General features: G+C 47.7%; 1 protein-coding gene across 1 annotated transcript in view; it reads right to left on the bottom strand.

Annotated features, from left to right (window-relative positions):
• C5_1H10orf143 (chromosome 5_1 C10orf143 homolog) overlaps window positions 1-15,610 on the bottom strand; it is a 128,378-nt gene extending 112,768 nt beyond the window's left edge. The window contains exon 1 of the mRNA XM_078641145.1: window positions 15,414-15,610. Within this exon, the coding sequence (XP_078497271.1) occupies window positions 15,414-15,501 (88 nt within the window). The 5' untranslated portion in view covers window positions 15,502-15,610. The remainder of the gene's footprint in view (window positions 1-15,413) is intronic.
• Between the last annotated feature and the right edge of the window lie 3,611 nt (window positions 15,611-19,221).

Genomic DNA, 19,221 nt, shown 5'->3' with positions numbered 1-19,221 from the left:
GGCACCCACCGCCTGAGCCCCGTCTTTTCGGCGCGACTGGAGCGTTATATATATATATATATATATATATATATATATATATATATATATATATATTCACCAAGGTTCCTCGATCACATGGACGCCACTCCCAAAGTAAGTAAGTTCACAAACTTCTTTATTAGGAAGCTTCACATGACGCTTTTATTTTCAAAGTCCCAGACGCGTTTCGAAGCAGCCTTGCTTCTTCTTCATGGGGTAGCAAAAACTGGTGGGTCACGGGCAACTGCAATCATTCAATTTAACCTTTTCTGCATGTACTCTCCAGTGAGTTGCCTGCTGGGTGATGCAGTTCAATTCATCCCTCAGGTGGGGTCCGTTTACATGTCACCATAATTTTTATTAGCTTAATCACTTAAACAATTTAGCAGCCCTCCAGTGGGCATCCAAGCGTCATGTGAAGCTTCCTAATAAAGAAGTTTGTGAACTTACTTACTTTGGGAGTGGCGTCCTTGAGATCGAGGAACCTTGGTGAATATATATATATATCATCATCAAAGCTTTATTTCGATATGTAAAATATAAAAGCACATTTAGAATATAAAAACACAATTCATTAACAATACATTTTTAAAAAGATTACTTATAAAAACCTTTTGTATGACAATAAATACCTTTGCACAGAACGGCCTGCGGAGGATTGAAGGAGGCGAAGGAGGAGGCGACTCATTCCCACTGCTTTTACCGCCAGCACCAGGCTCAGGATCAACGGACTACGACTTGCCGGACCCGCTGCGCGGGTCCCGCTGCGGTGAAGGACACTCTGCGAGGGTCTCTGGGGGAGCACAAAAAGCCATCAACCACCTTGGTCATCCGGCAGGGCTGCGAGCAGGCGAGCAGGGACTCCATTGCCCAGGAGTCCCTGCGTGCAACACCTGTGGCCGCTCTCCCTGCCGGCAACGCCCCCTGACAGCGGCTCAAAACTGCAGCACTTCCCGTGCTGAATCGGGAAACCTTTGCACAGAACGGCCTGCGGAGGATTGAAGGAGGCGAAGGAGGAGGCGACTCATTCCCACTGCTTTTACCGCCAGCACCAGGCTCAGGATCAACGGACTACGACTTGCCGGACCCGCTGCGCGGGTCCCGCTGCGGTGAAGGACACTCTGCGAGGGTCTCTGGGGGAGCACAAAAAGCCATCAACCACCTTGGTCATCCGGCAGGGCTGCGAGCAGGCGAGCAGGGACTCCATTGCCCAGGAGTCCCTGCGTGCAACACCTGTGGCCGCTCTCCCTGCCGGCAACGCCCATTGCCCTATTTCAATTTAAGAAGCAGCGCCTCTGCTGCGCGGGAGCGCGCGGGAGCGAAGACCGGGGGCGAAGACCGGGCTAAGAGCGGGCCGTTCGAGGTCTTAGAGGGCTGGGCTGGGCCACGTCCCTTGGCTGCACCTTTGCTACCTCCTTCACCAGCGGTGAGCGCGTATACTGCTAATTGTGTTTTATTATTTCCACCTTGTCCACTATGTGTACACGCGTAACACGCAGCAACACTGCTAGGGGGGCCAGTAAATCTAATGGGACTTTGGATGACTTTTTAACAAAGACTAATTTGGCTATAGATGCCGAAATTACAAAAATGCAACATAGGGTTTCACTGGAGTTGGATGCTGCTCGGAAATTGTCCCTAACTATTGCTTCCTCGAAGAAATCTTCATTAGGCAAATTTGCCTCTGCACTCACTCCAGAGCGTATAGTAGGCCCTCGCTCCTTGCTCACACAGGCAGATATACATCACCGCCCATCTTTGTCACCATGCGATCGAGTAGAGGATCTTTCACCAAACCCCCCGGAGGAGGAAGTGCCACCCAATTGGGTAGCCGGTGTTAGGCCGCAAGAAATAAGTAAGACGCCTAGGGCGGTTACGAAGGATAACAAAAATGTTAAAAAAATGGCACTGCGGCAAAAGAAAAACCTGGCTAGATCTGCATTTGCCCGTAGAAAGGCAAAAATTGCGAGAGCCCAGTTTTTTAATTGCCGCCGACAATTGGGTGCTCCCGTTCCTGTGGCAGCAAGTGATAAACCCCTCACAGATAACTCCTATATAGATCTGCATACAAGTGTCACTAACCATGTTCTGGAGGGAAAAGGGGGGGTTGAACGGGTTGGAAGCCTATCTGGCTTAAGCAAAGATGGCGTAAGGGAGGGAAGATTGAGTGAGGACGGGAGGGACAAGAGGGGCGATGAGGAATTCGTACAAGCGGTTTGGGATACTCTTAAGAAGTTACTTACCCCCCTGGAACTTAAACTTTCCAGAATGGAAAATCACCTGCTTGAGATGGATAGGACTATTGTTACACTGGCCAGCCTTAGTCTCAAGCAGATGGAAGCAAGATTTTCACAGGGAGAGGCACCCCCACAACCGTTAGAAGTAGGAGCATCTGATCCTCCCTCCTTAGGGCCCAAACCTGTACCTATACCTAAACCTCGCACTCAAATCGGGAATATTATCATCCCCACCCCAAAAGCTAGGTCTGGCCCTGCTAAAGATGCTCCAGCGCTAGTCAAACCTAAGCACACTATCTCTCGTGCTGGGGCTGACTCATATTCCCAGCAGACCACTATATGTTCTAAACCTGTGCCCCTAGCTGATCTGCAACCCAACTTGCAAACCCTTAATACCCAGCCACCTCCTGCTCCTGATCCAAATAGACCCAACTTCCGCGGGGGCTATATCGACTTACCACCGGAGGCTACTCCTTATGTTATAGTTTTGGCCGGTGTACCTGTCCTTGGCCCGTTTGCGAAAGAGGACCATTGGTCCCTTAAGAACAAAGTAATACATTGGCTTGAAACAAATAGACAGCTCCCTAACCACCAGAGAAGCCATGTACTCATGGTGCGCAGAGTACCATGGGTTGGACCGAGCCACAAATCTATCATGGGTGACTGCATTGTGGTGACTTTTGCGGATCCCCACACTGCACGCCACCTTTCCTCATGGGTCCCTAGCAAAGACGATCATACTGTTGTAGTCAGACCCCTCACTTTTTTTTACCCCCCTAGGAATCAGCATAGGTTGGGTGGGGTATGGACAACGGTACAAAAGCCTGGGAATAGGGGTTTTGGAATTGGGGGACCCAGTCATAGTGCTTGGTGGCAGGGTGCTCCGACATCTAATATGTTTGGTTGCCTTGAGGAGGTCGACTGACTCGGGGTGGCGACTCCAATAAGGAAGATGGTAGACCCTAAGATGAACTCCACAAAAGGAACTAGTGTAGCTTGTTCCACGCTACCAGTTGTACAACAGATAACACCTGATAATGCCATTACCCCCCCACCCCCTGGCTGAGGTTGCGATCTCAGTTTCACCAGTAACTTGTAACACCAATAATCCTGTAACCTGCAATATTAATAATTCTGTAAATGAAATCAAAATAGCTTCATGGAATATAGCAGGGCTTCGGGCCGCCTTGAGGATGATGATTGGGTAGATTATATCTTATCCCATGATATCATCCTCTTTCAGGAAACCTGGTCAGTTGCCCCATTGTTTAGATCTGGCTACCTAAACTTCTATAAACCTGCTGTACAGGGAATGAAGGGCAGGGCTTCGGGTGGTCTCACCATATGGCTGAGGAAAAACTTGGGTTTCACTGTTAAAAAATTAGAGGTGACGAATCCAGACCTTCTTTGCATATCCTTAAGCAAAGAGAACTGCACGGATCTAATCATTATCAATATCTATGCTAGAGGCTGTCAGGGTGGTCGGAAACAACCTATCATTAATGATCTGGAAGATCTTTTAAATGAGCACAAAAACGACCAGCTTACAATAATAGCTGGGGACTTGAACTGCTCATTTGAACCGATCTTAAACCTTGCCGAGGATGTCTGCTTAGAAGAAGATCTTATTTGGAAGATCCCCCCGTTATCAATTACTAAGGGCGTTAAGGGAACAGAGGCTGCCCTTAACTGGTTTGGGTTCTGCCTAGAATGGGGCCTCCGTGCAGTTAATGGTCGTAGCAATTCTGATAAGGAGGGAAAGCCTACCTTTGATAATGGGTCCTGTACTAGTCGTATTGATTACATATTAATCAATATCGAAGCTTGGGCTTCAGTAACAGACATGACTATTGACACCAGGCCGGAGAGTGATCATAATCCTCTCTCATTATCACTTATGGTCCCAGGACTAGGGCCCCCTCAGGTGGAATCTGATTGTCTCACATCTGACCTCACCTTATGTGACAACAGAAGGCGGGTCAAATGGTCCAGAGTGACAGCTGACCATGAGCTTGTTAATCAGATTGAAGAATTGGTCCTACAAACCAAAGATAAAATGATAGCACCTACCGCCATTGCCATGCCCAATTCCCGCAATGTTGACCTCCATGAGGCATGCTTTGCGGCCATTAAAGAACTACTTACCAGGCCGTGCCGTAAAAAGAAGGCAATCCAACCAAAGGGCTGGTATAACAAAAAATGTAGAGAATCCCATGGCACCCTTATTGCAGCTGTCAAATCTAGAAACACACTTGATATTAGGGCAGCAAGGCAGGTATATAAACGTACCATCTGGGAGGCAAAAAGAGACTGGGATGACTCATATTGGTTGGACCTCCTCCATGCATGTGAGAATTCCAACCAAACTAAGTTCTGGGAGATAGTTAGGCGGGGCAGGGGTACGGACACACTATCTCCTGAAAACCATGTCTCTGCAGCAGATTGGGTTAAATTTTTCTCTGCCCAATTCATTAACCTAAATGCCCCTCAATTGGCAGAAAGCCCCTTATCTGGGTCCATATCAGCCTCACATGGGGATAAACTTATCTTTAGTAGATCGGACACGGAGCATGCACTAGGCTTGATTCAGTCTGGGAAAGCACCTGGTATTGATGCCATCCCAGCTGACCTTTTTAAATTGAACTTAGATCTGTGGGTCCCCTACATAACTATTTTAGCAAACTCTATTACTGCCGGGGAAAGGATACCTCAGTCCTGGAAAGGGGCCGAGATCATTCCGGTTTTTAAGAAAGGGGATCGATCTTCACCTAAAAACTATCGTCCTATTAGCTTGATCGACACCATGCAGAAAGTGGTCTCACGAATGGCCCTCGCTAGAATCCAGGGGTGGATGGAGCAAAACAACATACTCTCCCCCATGCAGGCGGGGTTTAGATCAGGCACCAGTACCCTTGATCAGGTATTTCGTCTGACCATGATCTATTGGAAGGTAGTCCTTCTGGGCGGTGGAATCATTTACGCTGCTTTTGTCGACCTTCGGTCGGCGTTCGACCTGGTTCCCAGAGCTAAACTCTGGGATGCCTTGAGAGATATGGAAGTTCCTCCTGAGCTATTAGATCTGGTCAGGCGCCTTCATGAGGACAACTTTGCACGTGTAAGATGGGGCAATCAGGGTCAGGTGACCACTAGCTTCCCTGTCGAACGGGGTGTCCGGCAGGGTTGTGTGCTGGCCCCTACCTTGTTTCTCCTGTTTATCAACCGGGTAGTTGCATTTTTTAAAAATACTAATACTGATGCACCTATCTTGGGGGGGTCAAAGTATCCCATGTTAATATTCGCTGATGACACCCTGCTCCTTTCAAGGACTCGAAGTGGCCTACAGGCTGCTTTAAATAGATTTTCTGAATTCTGTGCAACAAACGACCTCCAGATCAATGCTGATAAGACTAAATTTATGATTTTTAACAAGAATAAACCCATCTCCAGTTCATTTACATTAGAGGGTGTCCCAATAGAACAGGTTAAAGTCATGTCCTATTTGGGCGTGACCTTGGACCACCAATTAACCTGGAAACCCCAGCTAGAGGTGCTGACTCTTAAATTTGTCTGCCTCACAGGATGTCTGTTAAAGGAGCAGAAAAAAACCCTGACAAAACGCATCGCACCGGTGCTAAAAATATATGAGGCTAAGGTGAATGCTGCCACCCTTTATGGTGCGGATATTTGGGGACACAAAGGGTTGCCGGCTCTTATTAGTGCTCAGAATAAGTTTCTTAGGAATCTAGTGGGGCTCCCCCAATCTTCCCCCATAACACCATTGCTCTTAGACTTGGGTTGTAGACCTCTGGACGAGATGGCTCAATATCGCCTTATAGCTCTTTGGCGCCGCCTCTGGACGAGCCAAGAGCTTATCTTGTTTGCCCAAGAACTAGGTGAGGTTAGGGCTCTATGGGGTGCACAGAACATTCCTTGGCTACGGGAGGTTAAACGAATATTATACTCTATGGGCCTCCCAGAGCTATGGTTGCACCCAGAAAGCTCTATCTTCCCATCGAAAGTGGAACTTAGAGACCTGTACTGGGCTGATAAAAAATCTGCTTTGATTACACTTTCTTCTGCCACCAACCTAACAGGTCAGTTTTTAATGCATAAGATATCCCCATTTCTCGAACCTTACTGGGACTTGATAGGCAAAACACTTGATCGCAAATTGTTCCACCAGTTCCGAGTGGGAACTTTGCCTATCAAATCTTTTACAGCAAAGTGGGCAAAGAACCAAAGTAACAAATGCCCCTTTTGTCCCGATCAGGTAGAAAGTCTAGGCCATATATTCTTTGCATGTCCTGTGTACAGATCACCTAGACTTAAATGGTTGAAGCCAATTTGCGAAACACTCAACTGCAGAAGTAGTCAGGCAGCCCTGCTTAAATTAAGAGATTTACGCACTACAAAATCAGTGATTTGCATAGCGAAATTTTTGGGCTGGCTGTGGCTTATTCGCATCAAGAAATTGTAAATTGTTCTTCTTATTTGTTTTAATGCTACCAAACTGTTATATTCAAGTCATTTCCCTTTTATCTGCTTATGTATTGGGGGAATTAATGCACAATTTTACCAAATTTGGGAAATGTTTATATTTACATGTATTTGGTTGTCTTTTATGAATTTTATTCGAAAATAAAGACTTATTGACTTGACTTGACAATAAATAATTTTAAAATATATTAAACTTTGACAGCTTTGTGGATATTTAAGCGTATAGAAAGAGATTCAGCTAGAACTTAACTCATCAAATAGCCTTCAGCCTAATCTGCCAAGCCCAACTAAGAGATTTGGCCACCCCACACACTAAGGTTGTGCTAGCATCAGCCTTAAGTATTCTAAGTGCAACGGAGTGGTCCCTGGTTCCAAGCAACAGGCACACAGGTTTGAGCCATTTCTGTCTGGGTTTTATATAGGCTGGGCATACAAAAAAGACGTGAGCAATGTTTTCAATGACACCTTCACATGTTGGGCAATCAGGAGAAGTTTGGTGCGGTGGCTTCCACTTACAAGTACGATCACGAAGGGGAAGTGTTCCCATCCTAAACTGGATATAAAGGGATCTATCTCTGGGTTTCTTAATAAAATCTAGATAGGGCTCCAGGCGAGGCTTTGACTTGTGCTGTCGGAATGCCTCGGTCAGCCTACCTAGGTTTGGGTCCCTCTGCTCGTGATATTCAACCCATGCCCAACAGGCTCGCTTAGTTTCAATCTTGGATAGCGATACCCCAAGCTCCCAACCAGTTGCAAGGCCCGTTACCAGTAAGAGCTTCTTTATGTTAGCCATCCAGCTAATTTTATGGGCTCCATGAAGGTTCATAACCTCTCTTAGACCATCGGCATATCTTGAGAGCCTCGGGGTGCGCCATAACCGGGCCCAATATAAAAGAGGGCGTAGGGTAGCTAGGTCTTTAATGGAACAATGACCCAGGTCACTCAAGAGCAGTTTAGTAGGAGTACCCCTCGGGAGCGATACAAGCTCCCTAAAGAACTTGTTCTCAGCGATAACTAGGGCATCAACACAATCAAAGCCCCAGAGCTCTGCGCCGTAGAGGGCACAGCCTACAGCTTTTGCAGCATAGATATCCAGAGCAGGAGCAATAGGGTTAGAAGTGGATGCTCGGTGTTCCCTCCCTAATACTCCAACTACCCTCTTATGGCTTAGCGCCATTTTGTCAATATGTGGCTGCCATTTAAGTTTATCCGAAATTCTAATTCCCAAGTAGTCGAACTCTTTTACACGTTCCAGAGACACCCCATCAAGAGATAAGGTGGATCTAGACGATCTACTCGGGTTAAAATAAAGGAGCTTAGTTTTCGATGTATTTATGACAAGGCCCATGAGCTTGCAAAACAGACAGAAGCGGTCCAACAGCTTCTGCAATCCTGCGGGAGTTTTTGATACCAACAGCGTGTCATCCGCAAAGAGTAGTGCGGGGACTTTATCACCCGCCAAGACTGGGGCATCACCATTAATTTCGAGCAAAAAGGAAACTACGCCATTCACAAAGAGCGTGAAAAGTGTTGGGGCCAGTACGCAACCCTGGCGTACCCCTCTATTCACAAGGATTTTATCGTTTTTTTGCTCCTGTGATCCCCATCTAATACGGGCATAAGTTCCGTCATGCATGCGAGCCAGGAGATTCAGAATGGGTGAGGGAATCCCCATCTCCTCCAGGACCAGCCATAGGCGGTCTCGGGGGACCAAGTCAAAGGCGGTCTTCAGGTCAATGAATGCCAAATAAAGACCGCCTTTGCCAATGGTAACCACCTTCCAGTGTAAGAGTACCAACCTAAATGCCTGGTCTATCGTGCTTGTGCAAGCCCTGAAGCCCGCCTGGAAGGGTGAAATAATACTGTTCTCATCAGCCCAGGAAAGAATCCTCTCCAGGAGTACCCTGCCAACCAATTTCTGCCCCGCATCTATAAGACTTATTGGGCGGTAGTTGGCAGGGTCCCCCCTGGGGCCCTTCTTGTAGATGGGGATCACTTCGGCCGCCTTCCATGAGTTCGGGACAGGTGAGCCTTCCAACAGGGCATTCGTAAGAATTGCAAAGTAAGAGGCCCAACCTTCGGAGTTGGCTTTAAAAAGGTCGCCCTGTACACCATCCTGCCCCGTGGCTTTAGCAGGTACAATCTTAGTTAATGCAGCCAGCACCTCTTTCTTGTCTACTCTGATGAGTCGAGCCTGACCAGAGTCAATAGCCATGGCACCACAGAAGGGCCCTGGAGTACCGGGCTGCTCATCGCCCCCATAGAGTTTCCTAAAATGCTCAAACCATTCCCTATCAGTTATATGATTGGGGGTTTGATCCGGGTCACAGCCGTTGGATCTTCTGACTAAGGCCCAGAATAGGTCACCATTCTTGGTTTTGCTAGCAGCTCTAAGACTATCCCAATGTGATTCTCCCCACTCCATTTTAGCTGTTGCAATGGCTTGTCTATAGTGTAATTTGGCCTGCCGAACAGCAACTGGATTACTAGATTTAATAGCAAGATATCAGACTATTTTTCCTCATTCTGCAGTTACTATCAAACCACTTCTGCACTGGCTTGACAATCATCGGGCTCTTTTTACCAGGAACTACGAACAGTTTACCAATCTGGCCTATAGTGTCAGTATAAATTGTTTCTGCCGCCGCAGGCCCAGCCGCGTCCTTACATACTGCAGAAAGCCTTAAAAACTGCTCACTAAGGATTCCTTCCAGTGCACTTAATCTTGTTTCATCCATAATAAACTTTTGCCACTTACGAGACCGGTTACAATTGGATGGTACAACTGTCTTGGTTATTAATCTCGCACTAATGGAGGTAGTGTACTCCTTCCTCTGCCACAGATCCCCCATTGTGAGGGACAAGGGGTTATGGTCGCTATCTACTGATGGAATAATGAGCATATCCACCACTGACTTCCATGCTCTCCTATCCACCATTATGTAGTCAATTCTACTTTCACACGATACCCTGTTATATGTATTTGCCCCCTGAGCATCAGAGATAGTATGCCCATTTACAGCTCTTAGACCTGATTCAATCATTAGGACGTTCAATTGGATGACAACTGGTGACCATCTCCTCACGGGCATAAGCAAGAGAGACGGAATGCCCCATCGGGCATCTTCTTCATAAACTCCAAGGATGTCATCTGCTGCCAGAGGCTCAAATGAACAATTTAGATCCCCAGCAACCAGAACTAAGGAATCAGGAGGACACAATTTAAGCAAATCAGATAGAATGGAAATAGTGGAGGATTTGCCCCCCCTTGGGTACCTCTAGCATAAACAATAAAAAATTCCCAAGTGGAAATACCATTCACGCCCTTGATGGAAAGTCTCATAACATCCAATGTTAAGCAAGTGTGATGAATAATCTTGAGGTTGAGGTCTACCCTTACCCATGCCATAAGCCCTCCAGAGGGACGACCTCGCCCAACCGTAGTAGCAGGTACATGAAAACAAGAGAAACCCGACATGTATAAGGTTAAAGACACCAAGTTTCCTGGAATAAACATATGTCAAACCCTTCAATAAAGTCATTCCAATCCGGTAGTAGGAGCTTGTTTCGCAGACCTGCCACACTCCACGAGACAAGTTTGAGATTATAGATGTGAACATTGCAGGAAATTGGGGCACATGGAGTTTGGCATAAGTCCTCACTAATGATGTTAGTAACCCTCATAGGTTCCAAGACTAAAGTTGGGTTCTCCGGGCCCGAGGACTGTAAAGGTACAGAAGGATGGGAAAACAACCACCCAAGGGGGAGGAGGGACTAGTCAATACTCCTACTCCATCATGGAGTCAGTCAACAGCCTCCAGACAGTTAAAACGATTATGGGTGGAGATAGGGTCCAAGTGTAGAGAAGGCATGGGCCAACCCACCTGGGGTGGTCCCCTCCCATTCCGCTGCAACCATCTGCCCGTGAAGTAAAATGACCAGGGGGATAAAAATAGGTGAGTGAAAGAGTGTGAATAGTTACACCTGGGCTGGGATATCTCCAATTGCAGATGTACTCAACAATTCTGGGGTTGCTAAAGTTAATCAAGATGCAATCCCCCCTTATATTTTTGGCCAAGTGGCCGACCCATGGTACCCTCCGAATCATAAGTATTTTGTCCACAATGTGTGGGGGCAGTGGTCTGTTTATGTTTAGCCAGTGGACAACCCTATTCCACAGTGTTGTAGGGGTCTCCACCTCATGTTTGCCCAACTCTGGTACTCCTGCTATTACCATAAATGGGCAAACCTCCGGCGGTAGATTTAAGGTATTTTTCCCCTTGGGAGTCTGGGCAATGGGAACCTCGCCACCTTCACTGTCCTGGGGTATATTATGCTTACGTGATCTACTTATGTTAGCAGCTGCTAGGTCCTTATCAAGAGGTGCAACTGAAACCCCATGGACAGTATTCAATGCTACCACGTCCTTTGGGACAGCCGGAGCCTTTGTTCCACTGGTTTTAAATAGTGATTTAGTGGCCATAGGAGTAGCATCCCTTAAAGAGGGTTCTACAATTCCCTTAAAGTCGCGCTCAATCCTTTTTAGATATACTTCGATCTTACTCAATCTATCCTCGAATGGACGTAGGAGAACTCTAAGTGTGTCATATATGACAGTTGACTCAACGTCCGTAACCCCTTCCCTGTCGCCTTGACTTGACAACCCACCTGCTACCTGGTGCACCCTTCTAGGCAGTGTAGGATCTACTGACCCCGAAGCAGGGCTTGCAGAATTGCCCACATCGGGCCGCTCCAGAGTAGCTGGAATTACTCTAGTGTTTTTTGGGGCTTTCTTTTTCCTACCACCATTGTTGTTTGACAGCCCTTGTTTATACTTTGGAATTGCCCCAGGGTCTCTCCCACGCCATTGTCTAATATTGTGCACCTTAACTACTAGGGCGCAATAGGCAACTTGTGGGGAGATAACAATAACGAATCTGAGACCGTAGACTGACTATCAGAGGGGACCTGCGATAAATCACAACAGGGTAGTTGTGGAATGGGGAGTTCTAAGATTGGTGAAGCACCAATACCACCATTGGCCCCTTAGTGAACAGGAGTCCGCACATTCGCAATATGTCCCATTGAATACCTTCTTGCAATGGCGAGTTCCTGGAAAACTCGTCGCTCCATTATCGTGATCCTTCATCAACGACACAGTTCATCCTCGTTATGAACTGATCCATGGCTCACGAGAAGTTGGCAGTATCCGTTCTTCCCTTGGCCTCCTTGGGAGGCATAGATAAAACCCCAAGGAGTCAACAACGAAGATACAAAGCAAATTACTCACAAGTCAAAGCCACGTATGAGCTGGAAAGGGGGTGGCCCGACCCGGCCTTCTCCGGTCTTGAACGGGCTTCGCCCGGGCGCTCCCGCGCGCGACTAGCGGGGCGAGAGGCGTTCCTCTCTTTTCACGCGCCTCCGGGCGCTCTGAAGGCGTCACTCGTGCGCCACAACCACCGGGGCACCTGGGGGTTGAAGTCCCTGCCCTCGCGGCGGCGATGGTGCTGGCTCTGCGAGCCGTTCCCCTCACGGCGATGGAGTGTGAGCCCCAGTGCAACGAGGCGTTCCCCTCACGGCAGTAGGTAAGTCTTTACAGGGTCCTCAAACAATGCTCCTCCTCAGACAATGCTCCCAGTGAGCGCTCGGCGCTCTTCTCTTTTCACGCGCCTCTGGGCGCTCTGAAGGCGTCACTCGCGCGCCGCAACCGCCGGGGCACCTGGGGATTGAAGTACCTGCCCTCGCGGCGGCGATGGTGCTGGCGCTGCGAGCCGTTCCCCTCACGGCGATGGAGTGTGAGCCCCAGTGCAACGAGCCGTTCCCCTCACGGCAGTAGGTAAGTCTTTACAGGGTCCTAAAACAATGCTCCTCCTCAGACAATGCTATATAGCAAATCCTGTTCCCTCCAATTCCAGTCCACAGGAGAGATACCACAAGTACGGACCGCCAACACAGTTTCAAATGAATTCCTGGAGACGCGGGTTCTTTAAGCATAGGACTAGCACAGTGCTGTCATTGCCGAATAAATTATGCAAAGAAGAAGCAAGTTTTACTCATTTCAGGTAGGCTTGGTTGGTATTTTACCAATTCAAAGCTGTAATATTGTGCCTGGGGTGGTAAATGGCTTTTGTCATTTTACAGCTCGGCAAGGACAGCACTGTGCTAGTCCTATGCTTAAAGACTTTGCTGCAGAAATGGAAAAACATGTTGTCCCTTTATATCTCGGAGTGCATATATAGATATATTGTAGAATGTGGAACAAGAAAACGTGGGCTCAATTGCTGTTTTCATCACTTCACCCAAAAAAAATTATCAGGGAATTGTAATTTGCTGTGCTTAATTTTCCTTGAAAGTAAAAATAAATGTCACTAAACTAAATGACAGAAGCTAGTGAGCCATGAAGTTTCGAGAAAGATTTTTTGCTCAGCTCGAGGTCCTCTTACACCCTCGAGCCAAACATGAGCTGAGTTTTCATGTGGCTTCTACCTGCCACCAACACAGTGACCTCATGGGGTAAGAATTAAAGACATGCATTAACTGTTGATGTAAAATGAGAGCTCTATCCATTTAGTAGTTGAATTGCGTAATGTGAAAGCAGAAAACCTGGGATCAATCCTGGCTTCTCTCTTTACCAAATTACACGATCGTAGGCAAATAGGTCTCTTGTGTTTGATTTAGTAGACTAGGATGTTGCCCCATCCACAACAACAATGGACGCCACATACTGGATGCACGACAAATTACTTGCTTCTTTGTTCACTAATGGCATATGAGCGTGGGGGGTGGGGAGGCAAAGATGTTTCCACATATTTATAAAGTATCACTCTTAATAAATACATCTAAATGCAATCTGATGTACAAGGTGAAAAGCTTCAAAGTGTTAAAGCTATATTCTTTTTTGAATATTGAAGACCGTTGATCGTGTATTCATAAGTACTTGCTATACAAACTACCTGTCAAAGATGTTCAGGACTCAGCTCGTGCACATCCTCTTAGAGCCAAGCCAGACCTGTGACTTGTCACTGCCTGTAAATGTGTTGTATCGCACATTCTTTAAATGACAACCACCTATGCCAGCACTTCTGATTTAGGAAGGAAACTCTAGAATTGTAATTTTAAAAAATGGCTTTAACTTATAACTAATTCCGGTGCATGTATGATTAGGGGAACGAAATTGTCAAGATACTTCAATTATAACTCTCCCTCATCTATTTCTAAAAACTTTGCTGCATATGAATGTGTTGCTTAAATTTTTAAGCCACTGAACGCTCGACACATTGATCAGCTCGATGTCCTCTTGGTACAAGTAGCCAAAACGAACAGAGCTTTGACCTGGCTTCCGTCTGTCACCTATGCCTTAACCAGGGCCGGGCTGGGAATGCAAACCAGCCCAGGCAATTAAGTCAAACCGGCCACGCGCTTTGAAGGGGAGGGTACAGGTGGGAAACACTGCCGCTGCTTTTGGTACAGGGGGGCAATATTGCAGCACTGCTGCAGAACCGCCCCCCTATACCAAAAGCAGCCCCCACAGATCCAAAACCGGCCCCACCCTTCTGGCCTACTGGGAAAACGCCAAGTGCCCCTTACGGCCAGTCCGCCCCTGGCTATAACCTCATGCTTATGTAATTAAAAACAAAGCAGTGACCTTGGTGTAAACAATGTAAAATAACACAGCCAGAGAAAAACATCTCGATCTAGTGGCTCGATTGCAAAATGTGAAACCACAAGACCGAGGATCATGCTTTGCTTCCCCACCTGACCAAACTATGTTATCCTAGGCAAATATTTTATTTCACTGAGCCTCCGTTTCCTTCATTACCACACATGAAAAAACCTTCAGATAGGGGAGTTCAGAATGTGCGTCCTACAGACACATCTTGTGGAGAATTAATAGATCACAATGTTGCTCCATCTATAATAAGAATCTAGACCGCATACACAACAACTGACTTGCTTCTTAGTTTACCGGTGACATTGTCAGGGGCACTGTGTGAATGTTTCTAAAATTCTAAATTCGTGTTTAACAACTATCAATTGCACTTTAAATAAATGCTTCTCAAATCAGTGATATGATAAAGTGAAGTTTCCGCATGCTAATGAGATATATATATATATATATATATATATGTATTTTTTCAGAGACTTTAATATAATGTATACGATGCTTGCTGTATATTTTCACGACACGGCTCGCACACAGGCTCAATACAGTAGCTAGGAACAGAAACAGTCTTCTACGCGGACGCCTTCAAAACATTATTGGACTAGCGAGGGCAAACAACATGGGCAGCAGATTAATGCATGGAAACGCGGAGACTTTAAAATAAAGGAGTAGGTGTGGCCTGATATCCGATGGGTTTCACTCCCAGTCGACTCAAGCGTTGTGATGCCCGGTGGTGCAAGGGGCAGTCCGCAGCATAGCCCGCCTGCGGGTGCAGAGCGTGTGCGCCCTGTCCTGCAAAGCGGCGCACAGGGAAAGAAAACCTGGTCGAGAAACTCCTCGCCCGTGCTGTAAAGGGCAGCCTACGCGAGAGCTTAGGAAAGGACCGGAGAGAAGCTGGGCTAATAAGGCACAGATACAGCCAGGGCGGCAGGGACAGGCTTAGAGCGCCAAGGACAGGAGTACTCTAGGGACCGTGTTCTCGCAGTGGGTCTTACCTCTGTCCTGATAAAGAGATACAAGTGAGGAGTCAAGCAGCCCGCCAATGACGAAAGGTAGCCACGGGCAGCACCGGGGACCGTGCATTCAATGGAAAACCATCGGAGCCAATGAACAACAAGCAAGCACTTCCCCGGCTAATCGTAAACCAGCGTAAGAGTATTCGAGGCACCACAGCCGCTGCATTTCGGAACACTGTTCGGTTGGCCAATCCCTGACACGGATTCGGCCAACCAATCCTAGGCCACATGGCTTTCCAGTCATATGCAAAATACGTTTCCTACTCACTGATTGGTTTCGAGTTTGTTGGTACCAAGGGGGTGAACTGTTCGGTTTTTGGTGAAATAAATCAGGAGCAACAAGTTTCAGGAAAGTTTTATATGCCCCCTAGTCCCAGTTCGTGTGACGTTTGCGATGTTTAAGGGGCAGTTTTATTTAGTACGATCCAAGATTTGCGTTTTTTATGTACATAGTTTATATATGTTATACAAAATGATTTAGTCCCTGGCACGAGTCGAGGATAAAAATAAATCCGCTGTGCGTTTTCTAAATAAATATGGGAAAATGGAGGGGCAGGTGGACAAGATGAAGGGGACCTGAAGCTTCATACAAACCCCTCTGTAGACCAGACTGAATGATGAATACTGCAGAAGAGATTAAACGGATACAGAAAGACAAGTCCTTCACAGAAACGGCAAACAAATGGTAAGTGAAGAGATGTCAGTTACATGATTAAACATTTCAAATAGGACAGAGCAGCTTGTTCAAAATAGCAGGGGCGGCTGGTGACATTTGAAAGTGGTGAGGCGTAAAAGTTCAGGATGAGCGGCATGTAGCGAGCGAGCGGAGCATACCTTCTAATTACACTTCCACCACACACAACACAAGTATGCTTTATTCCTTCTTCCGTGACACAACCCCAGCTGTGGATCCAGCGCTTCACTGGTTGTACAGCAGGCACACACACACACACACACACACACACACAGTCACACCCCAGGTCAGCTGTGATTCAAGCAGCCTGCTGTACACGAGACCAGGGCTTTAAGTGGGCCGGGTGTCAAGGGGTCTGAGCACCGGCAGTTTTTTTCAGGGGGCCTCGATACGGGTCTCTATCGGGCTCTGTTTTGAGTCCTGACACAGGCGGACCGTTTTTTTCCCCAGATTGCAGTGACAGCAGTTTGCTGTCACTGCAGTCCGCAAAAAAGTACCAGGATGCAAAACAAAGCCCGATAGAGACCCATTTCGAGACAGCCTGCACATCGATGTGCGCTGATCACACTGCTCAGTTCTCACTTGTTGAGAAGTTATGGCATGACGTCATGCCAGGTGAGCGTTGTGGAGGAAGGGAAATCCTTTAAAGAGTCATTTTCTTTCTGTATTTCCCTTCTCTTTCTGAAACGCAAGAGCAGCAACATTGTGGTAGGGTCACCAGGGCTTTAATTGGAAGCTTTGTCAATATTATATACAAGCCATAGTTGCAGCTTATTTATCTTCTGCAACTAATAACCCTTGACAAAGCCAATAGTCCTTACTTGTAGGTATGATGTTACCTGTTGTATCACATGTCTGGATACAGACTGAAACAGCAAAAAACAAGTCGGGCGGCACACTATGCTAAGCACATATTTTTAGTGTGAGTGCTTTGAAAGCCACGCCCCTAATTACACTGGCCACGCCCCTTTGAGAGACCCCCCAGTTTTTTCATCCCACTTAAAGCCCTGCACGAGACGCCCACTCAATTCAGCTGTGCACCACCAGTGTGCCAGGCTGTTTTAGGGCAGACACCCACCCATCCCAGCTGTGCAGCAGTGTGTCAGGCAGCCTGCTGTACACCAGATACCCACGTGCAGCAGGTGTCCCCTAGTCCCCCTGGTCAGCTTTACAGCAGGCACCCACCCAGCCCGGCTGTGCACAAAGTGTCTCATACACGCACCCCAGCTCTAAGCCGACACCGCCACAGCAGCAAGCGTCACAGGTTGGAATCCCAATACATCCAACTCCTGCATCAATGACATCCATCCATCCTGAATCCATGACATCCATCCATCCTGCATCAATGACGTTCATCCATCCTGCATCAATGACGTTCATCCATCCATCCTACATCCATGACATTCATCCTCCATCCTGCATCTATGACATTCATCCATCCATCCTGAATCCATGACATTCATCCATCCATCCTGCATCTATGACATTCATCCATCCATCCTGAATCCATGACATCCATCCATCCTGCATCAATGACATTCATCCATCCATCCTGCATCCATGACATTCATCCATCCATCCTGGATCTATGACATTCATCCATCCATCCTGAATCCATGACATCCATCCATCCTGCATCAATGACATTCATCCATCCATCCTGCACCAATGACATTCATCCATCCATCCTGCATCCATGATTCATCCATCCATCCTGCATCTATGGCATTCATCCATCCATCCTGAATCCATGACATTCATCTATCCATCCTGCATCAATGACATCCATCTATCCATCCTGAATCAATGACATTCATCCATTCATCCTGAATCAATGACATTCATCCATCCATCCTGCATCCATGATTTCAAACTCTCCTACTTGACATTCATCCATCTACCCTTCATCAATAGAATTCAATTCATCCATTCTCGCAGCATCCATGACCACCCCCCTCTCCCTCCCCCATCCACCAGTATCCCCGGCAGGTTGCTGTGCCTGATATCCACCAGCGGGTGCCGCAGTGTCAATTGAGGCAAATTCAACATGCGCTTGCGTCACGGCCTGCAACGCTTTGCATTATGGACTTTTCACGCAGGTCCTTTGCGTGGCTTTATTTGACCCCTCTGGTGGAGTCCATTGCATGCATTGCAAAGACCAGCCGTGTGCCATAAAAAGGGGGCCGCTGGCGGTGCGGGCCGGGGGATTAGAAAGAGCGCCAACCAAACTCTACTCCGCACTGAATGTTTCCCAAAATACCGACACATGGCGATTGGCGAAAGCAAAAAAAAAAAAAAAAGAAATGATAAAAATTAAGACCGCATTCTAACTTCAAAGCGCGGACGGTGAAGCTCGCAGGATGTCGGGGGCTTGCACAAAGCCGGCTTAACACTTCCCTGCAGTAAATCAAAGTGACATGCCCTTGGGGCACAGGGGCAAGCACCCACCCCACCCGACCCCAGCGCCACCCCTGAATCCAGTCAGCAGCAACATTGTGCGTGCAGATGCACTGCAGTCACGGGCGGCTCGCGGGGAGGGGGATGTGGTGAGGGGGTGTCGCGGGGGTGGGGGGGAAGGTGGGTATTAAAATAAAATTTTAAAATCCTACCTGATGTCCTGAGCAGGTCCGAACCGCCCCAAGTCCGTCCGTTGGCGCCTACAGCCCCTCTAAGCCAATCCTGGAGCTGCCAGCAGCGCCAGGGCATGGCTATTCTTCGCCTGCTACATGCCCATTAGAGCCCAAAGGGCTCCCAATGGGCATGCGCAAACAAGTCAAAACACAAGTGCGCATGAGTGGGCACGGTGCGAAAATTCGCCCTCCGTCCCCACTCATGCGCACTTGTGTTGTGCTGCTGCCTGTTGCCCCCCCACTGGTCTGACAATCATGTCAGTCAACATGACGCGGACCGCCCACCCCCTTCGGGGTGGGCGGTCCGGCGTTATGTTGACTGACATGATTGTCAGTTCTCCCTCGGCGTCTTGGAACTTAAGTAAACTGAGAGTTTACTTAAGTTCAAAGACGCCGAGGGAGCTGCGGGCGGGGGGGGCTACTCCCCCACGCCCCAATGGACGCACCGCGCCTGCAAAATAGG

Source organism: Lissotriton helveticus, chromosome 5_1 (genome assembly GCF_964261635.1).
Source record: "Lissotriton helveticus chromosome 5_1, aLisHel1.1, whole genome shotgun sequence".
NCBI classification, from domain to species: domain Eukaryota; kingdom Metazoa; phylum Chordata; class Amphibia; order Caudata; family Salamandridae; genus Lissotriton; species Lissotriton helveticus.
The sequence above is the reverse complement of the archived record's forward strand: the minus strand, read 5'-3'. Positions and strand labels throughout refer to the sequence as shown.